Source organism: Peromyscus leucopus, chromosome 16_21 (assembly GCF_004664715.2).
Source record: "Peromyscus leucopus breed LL Stock chromosome 16_21, UCI_PerLeu_2.1, whole genome shotgun sequence".
Taxonomy (NCBI): domain Eukaryota; kingdom Metazoa; phylum Chordata; class Mammalia; order Rodentia; family Cricetidae; genus Peromyscus; species Peromyscus leucopus.
This window is the reverse complement of record NC_051084.1, coordinates 19,595,906-19,612,456: the sequence shown is the minus strand read 5'-3', so window position 1 is coordinate 19,612,456 and position 16,551 is coordinate 19,595,906. Positions and strand designations below refer to the sequence as shown.

At 40.9% G+C, this 16,551-nt stretch overlaps 1 protein-coding gene across 1 annotated transcript in view; it reads left to right on the top strand.

Annotated features, from left to right (window-relative positions):
* LOC114696456 (solute carrier family 5 member 4A) overlaps nt 1-5,087 on the top strand; it is a 48,473-nt gene extending 43,386 nt beyond the window's left edge. The window contains exons 14-15 of the mRNA XM_028874155.2: nt 329-431; nt 2,942-5,087. Of these exons, the coding sequence (XP_028729988.1) occupies nt 329-431; nt 2,942-3,156 (318 nt within the window). The 3' untranslated portion in view covers nt 3,157-5,087. The remainder of the gene's footprint in view (nt 1-328; nt 432-2,941) is intronic.
* Nucleotides 5,088-16,551: the final 11,464 nt, after the last annotated feature.

Genomic DNA, 16,551 nt, shown 5'->3' with positions numbered 1-16,551 from the left:
TACTAACCGTAGACAATAAGGACAATGAGTGAAGCCAAGGTGTAATAGTCCAGGTCAATGTCCTACTTTTCTGAAAGTATAAAAGCCCAAAGTAAGAGTTTTAGAAATTTTGAATTTTTAAATGTTTCCTTCCCAAATAATTAAAAACAGAAATGACTTTAAATGGTTCATGTGTTTTGGAGAGTGTGATATGGCAGGAGCACCTTTCATTAGAATCCATTATACTTTTTTATGCAGTCTGATTTTTTTAATTGTACAAAACTGAAACTATTGTTCAGTGTTTGCAAACATGCACCTTTTGCTAATGCTCTCTGTGGTCTCCTCTCAGCTGTATCGCCTGTGCTGGACTCTTCGGAACAGTGAGGAGGAAAGAATTGATTTAGATGCAGAAGATAAAGGGGAGGAAGGAGCTGATAATGAGACTGAAGAGGGTAACGTCTCACTTATGCATTGGTTTTCATGGTGTAGCTTACTGGGGATTTTTATTTATTTATTTATTTAGTTAGTTAGTTAGTTAGTTAGTTAGTTAGTTAGTTAGTTAGTTTTACGAGACAGGGTTTCTCTGTGTAGCTTTGTGCCTTTCCTGGAACTCATGTTGGAGACCAGGCTGGCCTCGAACTCACAGAGATCTGCCTGCCTCTGCCTCTCGAGTGCTGGGATTAAAGGCGTGCGCCACCACCGCCCGGCGGGGATTTTTATGTATATTTTTAATCAAAATATAATTACATCACTTCCCTCATACTCTTGCTCATCCTTACCCCTCCAAACCCCCCTCCCTCTAACTTCTCCCAAGAATTATAGCTTCTTATTCTTTAATTAATATTGTTACATATATGTATGTGTATTCACAACTACATAAACACAGCCTGCTGATTCTGTGTCTCTTGTGTGTATATGGTTTCAGGGCTGACAGCTTTGTGTTGCATAACCAGTTACAGGGCTCATGCCTAGGAGAAGTTAATTCTCCCATTCTTGGCAGTCATTAGTTGCCTGTAGGTTTTTGGTTGTTTTTGTTTGTTTGTTTTTGTTTTGTTTTGTTTTGTTTGCCTAGGAGAAAATTTCCCCCTTTCTATGTTAACAAGTCTATTAATATTGTCATTGTTTATAAAGCCTGTGCTGGCTAGTTTTATGTCAACTTGATACATGCTGGAGTTATCTGAAAGGATGGAACCTTGATTGAGAAAATGCTTCCATAAGATTCAGCTCTAAGGCATTTCCTTAATTAGTGATTGACTGGGGAGGACCCAGCCTATGGTGGGTGGTGCCATCCCTGAGCTGGTGGTCCTGGATTTTATAAGAAAGCAGGCTGAGCAAGCCAGAGAGAGCAAGCCAGTAAGCAGCACCCCTCCAGGACCTCTGCATCAGCTCCTGCCTCCAGGTCCCTTCTCTGCTTGAGTTCCTGTCTTGACTTCCTTCAATGGTGGGCTATTACCTGGAAGTATAATGAAATGTAAACCCTTTCCTCCCCAACTTGCTTTTTGGTCATGGTGTTTCATCACAGCAATAGAAACCCTAACTAAGACAGATTCATTTCTGTGAAAGTATGTTTCATAGCAGGTTTTCTGGTGTTCTGGCTCTTACAATCTTTGTGACTCCTCTTCCAAGATGTTTCCTGAGTCATAGATGCAGTAGCTGTGATGTAGATATATCCACTGGAACTTGGCTTGACCTCTGCATTGTGTCAGGTTGTACTTTTCTGTTATGACTTCACATACTGTGGAGACATGCTTCTTTGATGAGGGATGATATCTACACTTAATCTGGCTTCTGCAGTCATCCAATTCTCAAGAAGTTGTTGTTTTTATAACAAACTAAAACATTCAAATCTCACTGGCACAATAAGGAAGGTAATGTGCTAGATATGACATCTATGCATCCATTCACCTACATGTGCATCTTTCTGTCCATCCATGGTACTTACTACCTGCCAAGTGCTGAGATGACATTAAGTTACTTGCTAACTTCTCCATCTTCATATCTTGTGATTAAGTATCTAGCCTCAACCTCATTTCTTAGTATTCACGCCAGTACACTTGTAGCTAGAGTTTTCCTGCCTTGCCCACAGTCAGGACAAATCTTTGTCACCTGCCAGTCCCACAGGCACTCAGTCCCAACCAAGTAAACACAGAGACTTATATTGCTTACAAACTGGCTGTGGCAGGCTTCTTGCTAACTGTTCTTATAGCTTAAATTAATCCATTTCCATAAATCTATATCTTGCCACGTGGCTCGTGGGTTACCGGCATCTTCACATGCTGCTTGTCCTGGCAGCGGCTGGCAGTGACTCCTTCTGCCTTCCTGTTCTTTCTTTTCTCCTCTCTGTTAGTCCCGCCTATACTTCCTGCCTAGCCACTGGCCAATCAGTGTTTTATTTATTGACCAATCAGAGCAACACATTTGCCATACAGAACATCCCACAGCATACTCCCATAGCAGAAGAGATGCCTCAGCTTTCTTTACATCCACCAGCTCCTAGAATATTGTCACAAAGACTCCCTAGGATATTTTCATGAAGCACATTATTGGAATGTTTGCCAATTGTAACAACTGGTATTGTAATTTAATTTTAATTTTTAAAGTGAGCTTAAGATAATTTTTCTTCTTTAAGTTGTTTATCAACTCTATAGTATGTTTAAATGGATCTCTAAATGGCCTTGCCTTTCTCTTTTTTTTAAATTTCAGAAACCCATTGTATATTGAGGCAAAAAAAAGCCTCTATGTATTGTATGCAAATCCCTCCCTATATTACCCCCATTTTGCCACATTTTACATTTAATTTTGGGGATATTTTTCGGGTTTTATATAATCAAATTTATAAATATTTTCTCAGGATTCTTCTGGCTCTTATAAAAACTGTAATCACTGTTTACAGACATCTCTACACTTTGGTAAGATGTTCTACCCACCTGTGGTGATAGTATTTTTTCTTTCTTTGTTCCAGACCAAACTGAGAAACCTCGTGGATGTCTCAAGAAGACTTATGACTTATTCTGTGGTTTGCAAAAAACAGGACCCAAGCTGACTAAAGAAGAAGAAGAAGTCCTGAAGAAGAAACTCACAGACACATCAGAGGAGCCCTTCTGGAGGACTGTTGTGAATGTCAATGCCATTGTCCTCCTGACTGTGGCAGTTTTTTTCTATGGCTATTTTGCCTGAATTCTATCTCAGTCACAACAACACTGGCTAAGCAAAGGACCATTTTATGTGCTTTCATTTTATAGTTTGTTATCTTACAAGGGGACATTAGCAATTTGCTAATTTTATCTAATAAGGTTATGTCAGATTTGAATTTTTGTTGTCCCTTCATGTAAATAGTTTATAATTTACAAAACTACTAAAGTGACTTCATGTAAGTATGTGAAGTAGGCAAAGAGACCAAAATCCTTTTTTTACTTTTATGAAGTATCATTATCAAGTGAAATTTTATAGATTTAAGAAATAAAATGTGATGATTTCATATGTAAGTTATGAAGTATTACCAGAACCAAGTCAACTGGCACATCCACATCATAACATAGTTGCCTTTTTGTATTATACACAGAGAAAACACTTATCTGCTCTCAGCAAATTTGAAATACACAGTACATTATTATTCATAGGCACAGTGCTGTGCATTATTAGACCTCCATAACATATTCACCTTATAGCCAAACATTTGCACCTTTGACCATCAACTTTCCCATCCCTGAGCCCCTGGAAAAACACCACTGCTATAGAGTATCTTTGTGCTGCTGTAACAAATATGAAATATTAGGAATTATGAATAGTGGGGACTGTTGATTTCCTGATTTTATTTTGGTTTTTTATTGTTTGTTTTTTTTAGTTCTCCAGATATGGAAGGACACTATTTAAGAGCCAGAATCTGGAGAGGACATTTTTGCTACATCATTCTGTGGTAGAAGGTGGGTGGTCAAGAGAATATGTGATAGAAAGAGAAGGGGGGGCACATTTGTCTTTTTATGGGGAATCTACTCCTGTAACAACACTAATTAATTCCTGAGGGAAGAACCCTCATGAATTGGTCACTCCCTAGAGGTCCCTCCTCCACATTGATGTTAGGAATTGGATTTCAACATATGAACTCTGGAGGATCTATTCAACTATAGAATTCTCTTCAACACCTTATCTTCAAATTATATCCATTTCATTATTGTGACACCAAAGGTATTAATATGTTTGCAGAAAAACTCAGGAGTCAAAAAACTCTTGTAAATCAGATATGAATGAGACTCAAGGCATAATCCATTCTAGAACACCCCTGCTGTCATCCTGGGAAACCAGACATGCTACTTCCAGAGCACACTGGTGGGGTAGGCATAGGATAGACACTCATTCCTAAAGGGAGACAAAGACAAGAAGAAGGGAGTCACTGGTCACTAAACCCATGAGGTAATTGCCTTTGACTTCATGCCCTGCTTCTCAGACACACTGTAGCAGAGGCTGGGCCCCCAGGCAACCTTGCCCCAATGATTCAAATATGTCTGTCTCCTCTATGAAAACAACCATCCATGGGGATCTATATATAAAGACTATTGTTGCAGTATTGTTTGTGGTGTCTTAAGATACTTACCTTTGGAAAAAAAATCCCTTAGTCTGAACCACATTAAGAGAAGGGATTACAATTGGCCATAAAGAAAAAGGAGAGCAGACTATTAGGACCTTTCTTAGAGATGTGAATCACAGCAGCAACACTCTAAAGAGCCCACCAAGAAAACAGAGAAGAACTAAACAATTCTCAGCAAGTGGCTGAGTCAACAGAGTATGACATACCTGGAAGGTAATAAAAATAACCAGTATGGATGGATTACAAGCCTTATGTAAAAGAAAAATGCATCTATTTCTATTATGTTATATGTGGGTTAAAACGAACCTAAAATGACAGCAGTTGAAGGTCTGTCCTCAGGAACATTGACAAAAAAGCAGTATGAAGATCTTCTGGGGTTGGGGGCAGGGAGTGTTATAAGTGTTGATTGGGCTGCACACCATAGGAGAACATGCCTTGTAAAAATTAACTTAACTGTATGATTAAGGTATGTTAATACTACTGTTTGTATTGTTTCAATAAAATTCCACTATTAATATTGTTTAAATAAAATTTTTTAAAAAGCCAGAACACAAAATTGATGTTGTTCCTACAAACAATGCCAAAAAATAACCCAGATTTTTCTACCAGTGTCCTGGTATAACAGGAATAGTAAAGACTGGTTTTGAGAAGGTAAAAAATTGTCCATCAGTAAGCCATCAGCAAAAAATACATAGTGAAGAAAATAGGGAATTGTGGGTACATATGTAAATTAATAGATAAAATAAGATGACAACAAAGATACACAAAGAAATAAACCTCTAAATAATGCATGTATACATATGGTAATGCTTGTATATACATGTGAACACATGTAATGTGTAAGCAAATCAATTGAGCAAATAGTTACTGTTGAAATTAAAAGTACAAAAGCTTTTAATGGCTTCACTAATTCTTTGAGCAGAAGAAAACATGAAGAAAAGATATGGCATGTAGCATGTGAGGAACTAGGCATGATTCAACATGGCTGGCAGGAGGGATGTTGCATGGGCAGGAGGAAGCTACATGGGCAGGAAGGATGCTGCACTGGCAGAAAGGAGGCTACATAGGCAGGAAGAATACTGCACAGACAGGAAGAATGTTGCATGGATAGAAAGGATGCTGCACTGGCAGGAAAGAGATTGGACATACAGGAAAGATGCTTAATGTGCAGGAAGGATGTTACATGGGCAGAAAGGATATTTCACAGGCAGGAAGGATGCTGCAGTGGCAGAAATGATGTTGTACAGGCAGGAAGGATGCTGTACTGGCAGGAAGGATGTTACACAGGCAGGAAGGATGTTTCACGGGCAGGAAAGATGCTGCACAGGAAGGAAGGATTCTTCATGGGCAGGAAGAATGTTGCACAAGCAGGAAGGATGTTGCATAGGCAGGAAGGATGTTGCACAGGTAGGAAGGATGTTGCACAGGCAAGAAGAACGTTGCACAGGAAGGCTGTCGAACAGGCAGGAAGTTTGTCACACAGGCAGGAAGGATGCTGCACTGGCAGGAAGAATGTTACATGGGCAGAAAGGATGTTGCACAGGAAAAAAGGATGGTGCACAGGCAGGAAGAATGTTATAAAGACAAGAAGGATGTTGCAAAGGCAGGAAGGATGCTACAGGGGTAGGAAAGAGTCTCCACATGCAGGAAGGATGTTGCACAGGTTTAAAGGATGTTGCACAGGCAGGAAGGATTTTGCACAGGAAGAAAGATGCTTCTCAGGCAGGAAGGATGTTGCACAGGCAGAATGGATGTTGCATGGCAGGAAGGATTTTGCACAGGTAGGAAGGATGTTGCACGGGCAGGAAGGATGCTGGATGGTCAGGAAGATGTTGCACAGGTCAAAAGATCATTGCATCTGGGCAGTGGTGGCACACGCCTTTAATCCCAGCACTCAGGAGGCAGAACCAGGTGGATCTCTGTGAGTTTGAGAACAGCTTGGTCTACAGAGTGATATCCAAGACAGGCACTAAAACTACACAGAGAAACCCTGTCCCATCCCCACCCCAAAAAAGAAAAGGGATGTTGCTCAGGTATGGAGGATGTTTCACAGGTATGAAAGATGTGGCACAGGTACGAACAATGTTGTATATGCAGAAAGGATATTGCAGAGGCATGAAGGATGTTGCAAGGCAAGGAAAGATGTTACACAGGCAGGAAGAATGTTGCACAGGCAGGAAGGATGTTCAAAAGGCAGAAAAGATGGTGCACAGGTAGGAAGAATGTTGCACAAGTATGAAAGATGTTGCACAGGTAGGGGCAATGTTTTATAGGCAGGAAAGATTTTGCAGGGGCAGGGAAGATGTTGCACAGTTGGGAAGGATGTTTCATAGGCAGGAAGGATGTTGCATAGACAGAAAGGATGCTGCATGGGCAGGAAGAATGTTGTATAATTAGGAAAGATGCTGCACAGGTAGCAAGGATGTTGCACAGGTAGAAAGAATGTTGCATAGGCAGGAAGCATGCTGCACAGACAGGAAAGATATTGTAAAGGCAGGAAGGATGTCGCACAGTCAGGAAGGATGCTAAATGGGCAAGAAGAATGTTAAGCAGGCAGGAAAGGTGTTTCACAGGTATGAAGGATGTTGCTGGGACAGGAAGGATGTTGTGCAGCTAGAAAAGCTGTTACATAGTCATGAAGGATGTTGCACAGGTAGGAGGGATGTTGCACAAGTGGGGACGATGTTGTATAGGCAGGAAGGATGTTGCACAGACTTGAAGTATGTTTCACAGGCAGAAAGGATGTTGCGTAGCCAGGAAGGATGATGCAGGGATGGGAGGGAGTCTCCACAGGCTGGAAGAATGTTTTGTGGGCAGAAGGATGATGAACAGACAGGAAGGATGTTGCACAGCCAGGAAGGATGTTGCATAGGCAGAAAGGGTGTTTCACAGGTAGTGGTGATGTTGTATATTTAGAAAGGATGTTGCAGGATCATGACGTATGTTTCAGAGGCAAGAAGAAAGTTGCATGGGCAGGAAGGATGTCACATTCGCTGGAAGAAGGTTGCACAGCAAGAAGGATGTTGCATGGATGGCAGGAAGGATGCTGCACAGGCTGGAAGAATGTTGCATGGGCAGGAAGGATGTTACACAAGCAGGAATGATGTTCAACAGGTCAGAAGCCTGTTGCCTGGGCAGGAAGGATGTTGCACATCTAAGAAAGATGCACAGGCAGGAAGGATGTTGCATAGGCAAGAAGGATACTGTAGGGTTATGAAGGAGTCTCCACAGGCACAAAGGATGCTGCACAGGTTGGAAGGATGTTGCAGAGGTAGAAAGGATGTTGCATAGGCAAAAAAGGATGTTGCACAGGTAGGAAAGATATTGCACAGGTAGGAACAATGTTATATCAGCAGGTATGATGTTGACCAGGAAGGACAGATGTTGCACAGACAGGAAGGATGTTGCACAGGTGTAGATGGAAGTTTCTCCAGTCCTGCCTTGCCCAACAATCTGGATGAATCTCTCCCACCCACAATCCTACAGCCATTTATAAAGTAATCTCTCAGAGGCTTATATTAATTGCAAACTATACGGCCTATGGCTTCAGCTTTTCGCTAGCTAGCTCATCTTAAACTAACCATCCCTATTAATCTATATGTTGCCATGTGGCTGTGGCATTACCAGTCTAATAGCATCTTGTTGCTCCTTTGGCAGCAGCTGGCATCTCTGCCAACTCCACCCTTCTCTATTTCTTCTTGGATTTCCCGCCTGGCTGTAAGCTTTTTTGCCATAAGCCAAAACAGCCTTATTTATTATCCAGTGGAAGCCATATATTCATAGCATACAGAAAGATATCCCACAGCATACAGAAAGATATCCCACAGCACACAGTCAGGAAGGATGCCACACAGGCAAGAAGGATATTGCACTGGCAGGATGGGTGTTGCACTGGCAGGAAGATTGATGCTTGGGAAGGAAGGATATCACACAGGCAGGAAGGATGCTGCCCGGGCAGGAATGATGTTGCTTAGGCAGTAAGGAAGTTGTACAGGTGAAGGATGTTGCACAGGTATTAAGGATGTTGCACAGGTAGGGATGATGTCGTAAGGGTAGGAAGGATGTTTCAAGGGCACAAGCAAAAAGAGTGTTGCATAAACATGAAGGATGTTGAACAGGTAGAAAGGATGTTGCATGGGCAGGAAGGATGTTTCACAGTCAGGAAGGATGTTGAAAAGGCAGGAAAGATGTTGCTTGGGGAGAAAGGTTGTCACACAGGCAAGTAGGATGTTGCATGGGTAGATAGGATTCTGCACAGGCAGGTAGGATGTTGCACAAGTTGGAAGGATATTGCACAGGTATGAAAGATGTTGCACAGGTAGAGACGATGTTGCAATGGCAGGAAGAATTTTACAAAGGTGAGAAGGATGTTGCATAGGTAGGAAGAATGCTTCAAAGGCAGGGAAGATGTTGCACAGGCAGGAAGGATGTTGCAAAGGCCAGAGGGATGTTGCTCAAGAAGGAAGGATGTTGCTCAAGAAGGAAGGAATTGCACAGGCAGGAAGGATGCTGCATGGGCAGGAAGGATGTTGTACAAGTAGGAAGGATGTTGCACATGTATGAAGGATGTTTCACAGGTAGGGGCAATGTTGTTTAGGCAGGAAGGTTGTTGTAGGGGCAGGAAGGATGTTGCATAGGCAGGAAAGATGTTGCACAGGCAGGATAAATGTTGCACAGGCTGAAGGGATGTTGCACAGGCAGGAAGGATGTTGCACAGGCTGGAGGGATGTTGCACAGGCAGGAAGGATGTTGCACAGGCTGGAGGGATGTTCAATAGGCAGGAAAGATGGTGCACAGGTAGGAAGAATGTTGCACAGGTATGAAGGATTTTGCACAGCTAGGGACGATGTTGTATAGGCAGAAGGATATTGTAGGGGCAGGAAGGATGTTGCATAGCTATAAAGGATGTTGCATAGGTAGGAAGGATGTAGCACAGGCAGGAAAGATGTTGCACAAGCAGGAAGGATATTGCACAGGCAGGAAGAATGTTGCACAGGCAGGAAGCATGCTACATGGGCAGGAAAGATGTTGCACAGGCAGGAAGAATGTTGCACAGGCTGGAGGAATGTTCAATAGGCAGGAAAGATGGTGCACAGGTAGGAAGAATGCTGCACAGGTATGAAGGATTTTGCACAGCTAGGGACGATGTTGTATAGGCAGAAGGATGTTGCAGGGGCAGGAAGGATGTTGCGCAGCTAGAAAGGATGTTGCATAGGTAGGAAATATCTTGCACAGACAGGAAGGATGGCACACTGGCAGAAAGGATGCTGCAAATTCAGGAAGAATGTTACAATTAGGAGGGATGTTGCATAGGTGTAGTGGTATTTGCTCTGCCCATGACCTTTGGCTATATTGTCCAAAGAAAGTGGTGCTTCTTGCTATTGTATATTACTCTTAAAAAGAAAAGTTTTCTGCTTCCTGGTGTGATCAGACTGCCAGGTGGATTCACTGCCAGATGGATTCACTCCCAGTCAGAACAGAGGATGACTTCAGCTGTTTACTCCGTTCTGTATTCATGAGTGTATTTCCTCAATTTATATCCTAATAAATTCCCTAATACTTCTTAAACAGACTCTCATGGATTTCTCACATTATCGGGTACTCAACCACCTGAATCTGAGCCCCATGAGCCCCTACATGCTCCTTGCATGACCAAACACTAATACCAGTGGGCGGCTGCTGGTGAGTTTCTCTGCCCTGCAGAGCCTGCAGCACAGCTCAAACCCCTCCCCCAGGAGCTGCTTGACCCCTGCTCAGGTGACCACCTGCATACAGCAGCCATGCAGAGACCCTTAGGCCAGGCAGCTCATGTGGCCAGGCGGCACATGTGGCAGTGGTTCTTGTAACCACTGCCAGAAGCACACATGTTCAGCAGCAGATAGAGCATTGTGTCAGAGAGAAAGATGTCTATGCTAAGAGACTTTCTAGTTCTGTGGCTGTAGCAGCCAGATCAGATCACAGCCTTCTACCTGATACTAGCTGCTCTGATCCCTCAGCAAAGCACACCTGCTCTGCAGTCTGAGCACATCAGCAGCATTCCTCCTGCTGGCCCTTGCCTGCTCTGAGCGGGCTCCAGTGGCTGCTGTGAGACCGCTGTGGGAGTCACTGGTACATTCCGCTTGCCCGCCAAGGACCATGCTGCATGTGGGAGTGTTAACAGGCTCCTCCTTTCTTTCAAATCTCTCGGGTGTGGTTGCTTAAGCTCACAGGTCAAACAACTTTAGAACTTGAGCCAGAAAGTATAGTGCTTCAGGACCTGTCTTGGCACTACACCTGTGACACCTGCTGGCCAAATATTGTTACTACACCCAAAAATTATGGCACAAACCAGACCTGCTTTGGTGCCACACTTGCAACCTGCTTGCCAAATACCACTACTACATCCAAAAATCATCACACAAACCAGCCATTCTCCCTACCTGTTCAATAAGAACTTAGGACACTTGGCACACCTAGGACATTTAGCACCATCTCTCAAGGATATTATCTGAGGTTAATTACTTGATAATTTTACACTTAAACTGATTAATAAATTTCTTTTCTTTCCTTTGCAAATTTTAAGTATTTCTTAGATCATGGCAGATAATATAACCATTCAGAAATTTTAAAACTTCTTTGTTTATACTATGAATGAAATTTTACAAGACATATACAACCTTCCTGGGATGTATACAATTTTTGCCATAATGGTGATTAGCATAGTAATTCATATCATATCATTAAAAAAAACTGGTTTAATAACAGCACCAAATATGAGACATTAATAGGACTGATACAGACTTTGCAAAATGGTAATAAGAACTTAAATCAAAGGATTTATTCTTTGGAATCTGCTAATTTACCACATGAACTTTAAACCATTAATACTATATGAATAACCGGATTTAATTCTATTGAAAATAAATGTGAAAAATTATTGGATAAAACGTTAAGTCTGCAAGGCATTCTTAATACCATATAGATAATTTCAAAGGAGGAATGGTCATCATTAATCAATAGAATAAAATCTTTGGAATCATATATTTGTGATAAACAAAATTTTTTTTGATTCCATGAAGTCACTGCAATCATTTTTAGTACAGGAGGTACAGAATTTAGAAAAAGCTGTGGTTAATCGATTTCAAGCTTTACAGTACTCTGTTAGAACTGATAATAAAAGTGTTAACACTCAGAAGGAAGAGGTTAGAGGGTTTATAACATTCCCAGTGCCTTACAGAGTTAGAGATGGCTTACCAAAAGTCACAAGTCTTGCCATATATCCTGTTACTGTTTATGAAAAGCCAGCAACTGATAAATATCCTGAAGAATATGTAGAATAAAATGGGAGCCTATATTTATGAGAGATTTAAAGAACATCGAGGAAGCTATAGTTACCTATGGTATACATTCAACATATGTGAAACAGATGTTAAATATGTGGTCTTCTAGAAATAAGATCACACCAAATGACTGGAATCAGTTAATATCAGTAGTATTAGATTATAGCCTGCAATTACAATGAAAAAGCTGATAGAAAGAAGCTAAGGCCCTTGAGCAGCAAGGTAAGATTAGAGGTTTTCAGATCTCCCAAGATCAAATTCTTGGTAAGGGCTGCTTTGCTGATACAGATGCACAATCAATTGGGAAACCAACTGAGCTATATACCAAGGTCATACAGAGGTCAAAAGAACTGATTTTTTACAAAGATTGACCAAAATTGCAAACAAGGCAATATCAGATCAAGAAGTTAGATGAATACTAATTCAATCTTTGACTTTTGAAAATGCTAATATAGAATGCAAATAGATACATCTTTAAAGATCAGATCAGTACCCATAGAAAAATGAATCCAACACACAATCAATGTTGAGTCTCTTAACTATGGTGATAAGGCTTGGATAGGAGAGGTGATTTCCAAAGGTATAAAGAGGCATCAAAGTGCCAAATGTTTTAACTGTGGTAAACCAGGCCATATTAGAAAAAATTGTACACAGGGCACTCCTAAAAGCAATGTTTCTTCTAAAAATGACCCAAAGAGGAAACCCCAACCTTCTTGATTATGCAGAAGATGTGGCAAATCTGACATTGGACCAATGAATGCAGATCAACAAGAGACATACAAGGCAACCATTTACCATTGGGAAGTGCCTTGTGGGGCCTTGCACAGGCCCCAAAACTGAACATGGTCCAGTAATTTTCAGTCACCGTGGAGGAAACACCTCCCAGGACAATTGAATAATCCAGTGCCTAATGTAAAAAAAAAAAAAAAAAAAAAAAAAAAAAAAAAAAACATACTGCACTGCATAACAGAACAGCTTTGATAGATGGATCAAAAATTTAAAAAAACAACATAAAATGAATATTTTAGCAGACTTCCATAAATGAAGGCTTAGTGGACACAGATGCAGATGCAACTATAATCATGCCAAAATCATGCATGGTGGATTTAACTTTTGCTAGTGCAGATGAAAAAAAAAGTTTCTGGGCTACACCCTGCTTGATGGAAGCATAGACCCACTGCATGGCTCCCAGAGCTGGCAGTAAATGTACCTCAGCTATGTTGGGAAACTGAACAGGGCAGAGCCAGCAGCCATAGCCACAGATATGGTCCTAGACTCTCAGCTTAACAGTTGAAAAACTCTCCTGGTCAGAAAAGGATTACAGATACACAATAGGACAGATTCAGATGGAAGAAACCTCTAAACAGTTTACAGTGTGTGTAAAAATATATGTAGGCTTGAAAGAGAGAGGGGAAAAAAGGATAGGCAGTTATATAAAATAAAGTCTTTAAAGAGACAGTAAAAGTAATATAAAAGAAATAAGCCATGTAAAGATGGAAAATACACAGAGAGTCTCAATTATGTATATTATTGTTTTCTTTGAATTTTTGACTGCTAATGAGCTAACTGCAGAAAGACTTTTGATTGTAAAAGCTGCTAAAGTAAACCAACATATATATTTTAAAGGTATCGTGACTTCAAAATTTGGGTCTAAGGATATGTTGCTTTGGAAAAGAAGTTCTGCTTTTATTTCTACAGGAAATAAGAGGCTGTGGATTCATTCCATATTAAGAAAAATCAGATTTGATTGAGGAAGAACCCCTGAACAATTCTCCAATGGGAATAAATGGCCCATTTGATCCAACATTTCAGAGCACCTCTGTTGTAATTTCCTCTGAGTTCTGCATCCAGAAAGATTTCAGGGCTTCTGGCTGAGATGATCCAACCTTACAGACTACTCCAGTCAGGACTTGATCATAATCCTAAATTTTCTCAGAGTCCCCATAAGATTAACAGTGCTCCCAATCAGCAGGAAGTAGTCTAGAGAACTAAGCCCACATTTCCAAAAATAAATTATGGATATTTGTCATTTGTTTAAGGGAGTTGGTTACAAGTTTCTATGGATTATGGTCAGAAAAAAAAAGCTGAACAAAGGAAATTAGATTCAGGGATTTCATTCTAAAAAGAAAGGAAGATACAGAAATGATATAGATAGATATAGAAATGACTGAATCTACTTTAATCCAAAAAACAACTATTAATCTTACCTATTTTTACATTAGTATGGATTTTGGTTTTATTTATTTATTTATTTATTGGTTTTTTTTTTTTTTTGAGACAGGGTTTCTCTGCGTAGCTTTGCGCCTTCCCTGGAGCTCACTTGGTAGCCCAGGCTGGCCTGGAACTCACAGAGATCTGCCTGGCTCTGCCTCCCGAGTGCTGGGATTAAAGGCGTGCACCACCACCACCAGGCAGATTTTGGTTTATTGATACAAATTTAAAGTTAATTTTGTTATACTGTATGTATATTTCTACTCTTGTTTAAGGTACTATGTTTATGCAATTCATTTTAAATTGTACTGTATCATTAAGAAATGCAGGTGGTGGTGGTGCATGCCTTTAATCCCAGCACTCAGGAGGCAGAGCCAGGCGGATCTCTGTGAGTTCGAGGCCAGCCTGGTCTACAGAGTGAGATCCAGGAAAGGTGCAAAGCTACACAGAGAAACCCTGTTTCGGAAAAAAAAAAAAAATTAATTAGTCATCTATGGTAATCAAATTTATAGTCATGTTAGTTAAGTTTTCTATGTATACATAGATATATTTCACTTAGATAGATAATCTTCGAACACTTCAAAGATCACCAATCTACTTCAGAGAAGATGAGGGCCATCAAAGAACCTCCATATGGAGTTTGCTTTGTGGCAAAAGTTAGCCATTTGGGCAAGAAACCACTTTTGCCTGGACTGCTTGACAGTACATTATATAAACTGGACATACAGAACCCATAGGAAAGTGACCACTGAACTTTGCCAGAACAAGGCAAGATGGTCCTTCAGGTTCTTGCTTCACAGAAGATACTGTCAGACACTCTGCAGGACACAGAAGAAAAAACTGATGAACTTTGTCAATAGGCAAGACAGTCCTTCAAATTTCCTGCTTCACTGAAAAGTATGCCAGAGACTGTAGGCCTGTAGGCTGAAGATGGATGTCCCAATGTTGCGGAGGAACTTTGGGTGACTGACTGTCCAGGCAGCCAGATGTCTCTGTCATTTCTAGAATTTTGGAAGTTGCTTATAATGCACTTCCTATTTACTTAGGTAATATTATATCCTTCCAGGGTTTTTGATGGAGCTGAAGACTAGGTAGTTATAATTATAGTTTTCCTTAATCATGATAAAAGGTAAATTAGATATAAAACTTTAGATTCACAAAGATAAATGATAGAATATTTTAATTTTGACAATTACAAATAGACTAAATATTGTAATCATAATTCTTGCTTGATAACTGTTGTTATATGTAATTTTACTATATTAAAATGAAAACCTTCCTTTTTGATTAGACAAAAGAGAAGAAGTGCTGTGAAATGGTCCTCCTTTACACTGTGAATATATGTTGCTACCATGGTTAATAAAGAAGTTGCTATGGCCTATTGCAATGCAGAATAGAGCCAGGCAAGGAATTCAAGCAGAGAGACAAGGAGAAGAAGGCAGAGTCAGGGGAGACACTGAGTGCTGCTGGGGGAGCAAGATGTAATAGAACACCATGAAGCCACATGGCAAAACATAGATTAATAGAAATAGGTTGAATTAAGTTGTAAGAGCTAGTTAATGATAAGTCTGAATCATAGGCCAAACAGTTTGTAATTGATATAAGCCTCTGTGAGTTTATCTGGGACTGAATGGCTGTGGGATTGGAAAAACTTCCAGCTACAGATGGCATCCTCCTCCATGACATGTGGTTCCACTGATATTCCTGAGTAGTGCTGGAGGACATTAAGTCTTTGCAGATGGTTGTGTCTCAACCTGAGTGCATGTCCTATGTGCATTTGAGTGCTTTTTGTTTTTGTTTTATTTTTGAGACAGAGTCTCACTATGCAGCTCTGGCTGGCCTGAAACTCGGGAAGTAGACCAGGCTGGCCTCAAACTCAGTGAGAGCCACTTGCCTCTGCCTCTTGAGTGTTGAGAGTAAAGGTATGCACCCCATGCCTGGCATGAGGTGCCACCTGTATACTCAGATTCACTGTACTTTCAGTAGTATACTTTATAACAAAATTTTACTCAACATCAAAACAATAAAAAATGTAAATTTACAGGTAATATTGAGAAATGTTATGAGGCAATAGGTAGTGTGTAATCCTATGTGTCTTAGTAAGGATTTTATTGCTGGGATGAGACACCATGACCACGGGAACTCTTATAAAGGAAACATTTAATTGAGGCTGGCTTACAGTTCTGAGGTTTGGTCCATTGTCAGCATGACAGGAAGCATGGTGGCAGGCAGGCAGACATGGTGCTGGAGAGGTATCTGAGAGGTCTATATCTGGATCAGCCGGCAGCAGGAAGAGAGAGTGACCCTAGGCCTCACTTGAGCATCTGAAACCTCAAAGTCCACCCCCAGTGACAAACTTCCTCCAACAAGGCCACACCTGCTCCAACAAGGCCACACCTCCCAATAGGACCACTACCTATGGGCCTATGGGGGTCATTTTCACTCAAACCTCCACAC